This window comes from Setaria italica, chromosome VII (assembly GCF_000263155.2).
Source record: "Setaria italica strain Yugu1 chromosome VII, Setaria_italica_v2.0, whole genome shotgun sequence".
Classification (NCBI taxonomy): Eukaryota; Viridiplantae; Streptophyta; class Magnoliopsida; order Poales; family Poaceae; genus Setaria; species Setaria italica.
Genome location: NC_028456.1, coordinates 10,093,127 through 10,096,450, shown reverse-complemented (window position 1 = coordinate 10,096,450; position 3,324 = coordinate 10,093,127). Strand labels below are relative to the sequence as shown.

The 3,324-nt window shown below is 53.1% G+C and overlaps 1 protein-coding gene across 1 annotated transcript; it reads left to right on the top strand.

Annotated features, from left to right (window-relative positions):
* The first annotated feature begins 2,018 nt into the window (after positions 1 to 2,018).
* Positions 2,019 to 2,471, top strand: LOC101782366. Its single transcript, XM_004977748.1, has one exon. The coding sequence runs from the start codon at positions 2,019 to 2,021 to the stop codon at positions 2,469 to 2,471; it is 453 nt and encodes a 150-aa protein (XP_004977805.1).
* Positions 2,472 to 3,324: the final 853 nt, after the last annotated feature.

Here is a 3,324-nt window from a genome sequence, read left to right as displayed (position 1 = left end):
TGAATATCCATTAAAGGCTACTTGAATTGATTTGCAATTATGTGAATTGTATGTGAAACTCTTTACTTGTATGGTTATTCTAAAGTTGTCCCTAGTCGGAGTTCATGTGAGGACACACATGAATATTAGACTAGCACATGTATTAGTTGATGACTATGTTTCACAAGTCATGGACATAGAGATGTTGAACTAATAATGTGGACACATGTGGAGACATGTGTTAGGACTGACCCAACACGAGAAGTAGTTCTCTCTTTAAACAACATATACGCTTTGTCCTTAGACCTGAGATTGTCGCATGTATTCTAGATGTGGATCGACCTACTTAGGGGCTATCAAACGCTACGCCGTAACAGGGTAGTTATAAAGGTAGCTTTCGGGTTTGTCAAGAAGCATGCTATGAGATATGGTCAATCAAGATGGGATTTGCCCCTCTCTGATTGAGAGTGATATCTCTGGGCCCCTCGAGTGATCGGATCCGAAAATGCATGGCCATGCTACGTACGGTTAAGAGTTAACCTACAAAGGGATTCCGAATCACAGGATCGAGAAAGAGCGGTCGGCTTGAAGCTAGACCAAATATCGTGAGGCAAAGGGAATAGCATGTATATTATGTTGTGATGGTTCGTCTGATATGATCTTCGTATGCGTATAGGAGTTGGCACGTCTTGCTAGAGGCCGCTACCGACTATTGGGCCGAGTAGGAGTACTCGGGCCATGTCTATACGTATCCGAACCCATAGGGTCACACACTTAAGGGGCTGGAAGCCCAATTCGGATCTGATCCGAGTTGGATTAGGTTTAGGAGTACTAATGGGCCTCGGATCCAGAGGCCCATCAGGAACCCCTATAAATAGAGGGGTGGGGGCGCCCTAGGGTTTCACACCTTTTGGCTGAACACACTTGCCGCGCCTCCCACGCCCTCGCCTGTTGCAACTCGCGGATCTAGCAATCCGGCTTGCGACGCTTCCTCCCTGCACGTGTGGATACCTTGGAGGTGTTGCGCCTGCAGCACTTGGACGAGCCATCGACGAGCCGCCGACGAGCCACGACGAGCCGACGACAAGCCGCGGCACCGGAGGCGATCTTGCTGTGCACGTGGACGAGCTGCTGAGCAGCCGCTGGACGTGATCGACTACGTACGACTACGTTGTTCGACTACGTACGACTACGTGATCGTCTTCACTGCACCGACGCATATCTACATCTTCCGCACCAGTAGTGCGTCGAGTGGTAATCCCGTGATCCTTATACGGCAGTTCTTCCTGGTTATACGCGGTAGAAATTTTGATTTGCGCTAGCGTAGCCTACCTCGTATCCCAACAGAGACAAGGGCAAAGCCAAGCGCGAGAACCAAGATGAAGACCCCTCTGCACAACGGGGCAAGAAGAACAAGAAGGATCGGCGCCGACCGACCAGCTCGACCTTGGTCGTCGCGACCGAGCACCCGAGCAAGCAGCCCCAACAAGGCTAGCCCAACCACTTCAACAAGCTCATGGAGAGCCCCTGCACCAACCACGCCTACCCTGTCAAGCACCTCTACAAAGACTGCAATCTCCTCAAGCGCTTCTTGCGGCAAGCCGGCAAGCCCAAGGAGGGGAAAGACAAGGAGGATGCGGCCCAGAAGGGAGGTGCGTAGGGCACGGAAGGAGATGGCTTCCCCGACCTCGAGGGATGCCTCATGATCTTCGGGGGATCCGACACTGACCACTCCAAGCGCTAGAGCAAGATGCACTACCGAGAGGTATGTGCTGTCAACTCAGCCATCCCCAGTTTCCTTCGCTGGTTGAAGTATCCGATCACGTTCGATCAGAGGGACCATCCCCCCTACGTCCCCCGACTGGGTCGCTACCCGCTCATCGTTGACCCCATCGTCAACAAGAAGCGCCTCACCCGGGTACTCATGGACGGGGGTAGTAGCCTCAACGTCCTGTATGTTGAGACCCTTGACGCCATGTGCATCCCCCGGTCTGAGCTTCGTCCTGTGAGTTTCCCCTTTCCACGGCATGATCCCGGGGATGCAGGCGTACTCGCTCGGGCAAATCGACATCTCTGTCATGTTTGGAGACCACGCCAACTTCCACACAGAGGTCCTGACCTTCGAGGTGGTGGACTTCCCAGGGTCCTACCACACCATCCTGGAGCGTCCATGCTATGCCAAGTTCATGGCAGTCCCCAACTACACCTACCTCAAGCTGAAGATGCCGGGACCGAACGGCGTCATCACCATGGGTAGCACCTTCTCGCACACTTACACATGCGACCACGAGCACTACAAGCTCGCCACCAGCATCGTCAACAGTGCCGAGCTCCCGAAGCTCGTGAACACGGCGGCACCGGCCATCCCCGACTACAACGAGCCAACCTCCATGAGCGCCTTCCATCCGATCGAGGAAACCAAGGTGGTGGAGGTCGACCCCAGCGACCCAACCATGATGGTGCGGATCAGGATCAAGCTCCCAACCAAATAGAAAGGCGAGCTCGTCGACTTCCAGTGCACCAATCGGGATGTCTTCGCATGGAAGCCTTCTTACTTGCTGGGCATACCAAGGGAGGTCACCGAGCACGCACTACACATCGCCCCAGGCTTGAAGCCTGTCAAGCAACGCCTACGCCGCTTCGATGATGAGAGACGCAGGGCCATAGGCGATGAGATCGCCAGACTCCTAGTGGCCAGCTTCATCAAGGAGTTGTACCACTCCGACTGGCTCGCTAACCCTGTTCTTGTAAAAAAGAAGAATGGGAAATGGAGAATGTGTGTTGACTATACTAGCCATAACAAGGCATGTCCCAAGGATCATTTTCCTTTACCACATATAGATCAGATAGTCGACTCCACCTCAGGATGCGAAATCCTCTCTTTTCTGGATGCCTACTCAGGCTACCGCCAGATCGCGATGAAGGAGACCGACCAGGTTGCATCCTCCTTAATCACCCCGTATGGTTTGTATTGTTACATGACCAGGCCATTCGGTTTGAAGAACGCGGGCGCCACCTATCAACGGTGCATACAGTGATGCTTTGCCGACCAGATCGATCCGCCCGACCAACTTGACCGAGTTGAGTAGACAAAACCTACTATTGCCGTCTACGTGGATGACATAGTAGTAAAAACGACTCAAGAGAGCGACCTGATCGCGAACTTAGCCGCAACATTCACGAACCTCCGAACGTTCAACATGAAATTGAATCCCGAAAAATATGTTTTCGGGGTCCCGAAGGGGAAGCTGCTCGGATACCTCGTGTCCGAGCGCAGCATCAAAGCCAACCCTAAAAAGATCGCGACCATCACCAACATGGGCCCCATACACAACGTCAAAGGCA

Coding starts and splice junctions, on each gene's coding strand:
- LOC101782366 (XM_004977748.1), top strand. CDS start 2,019: ATGCAGGCGTACTCGCTCGGGCAAATCGACATCTCTGTCATGTTTGGA.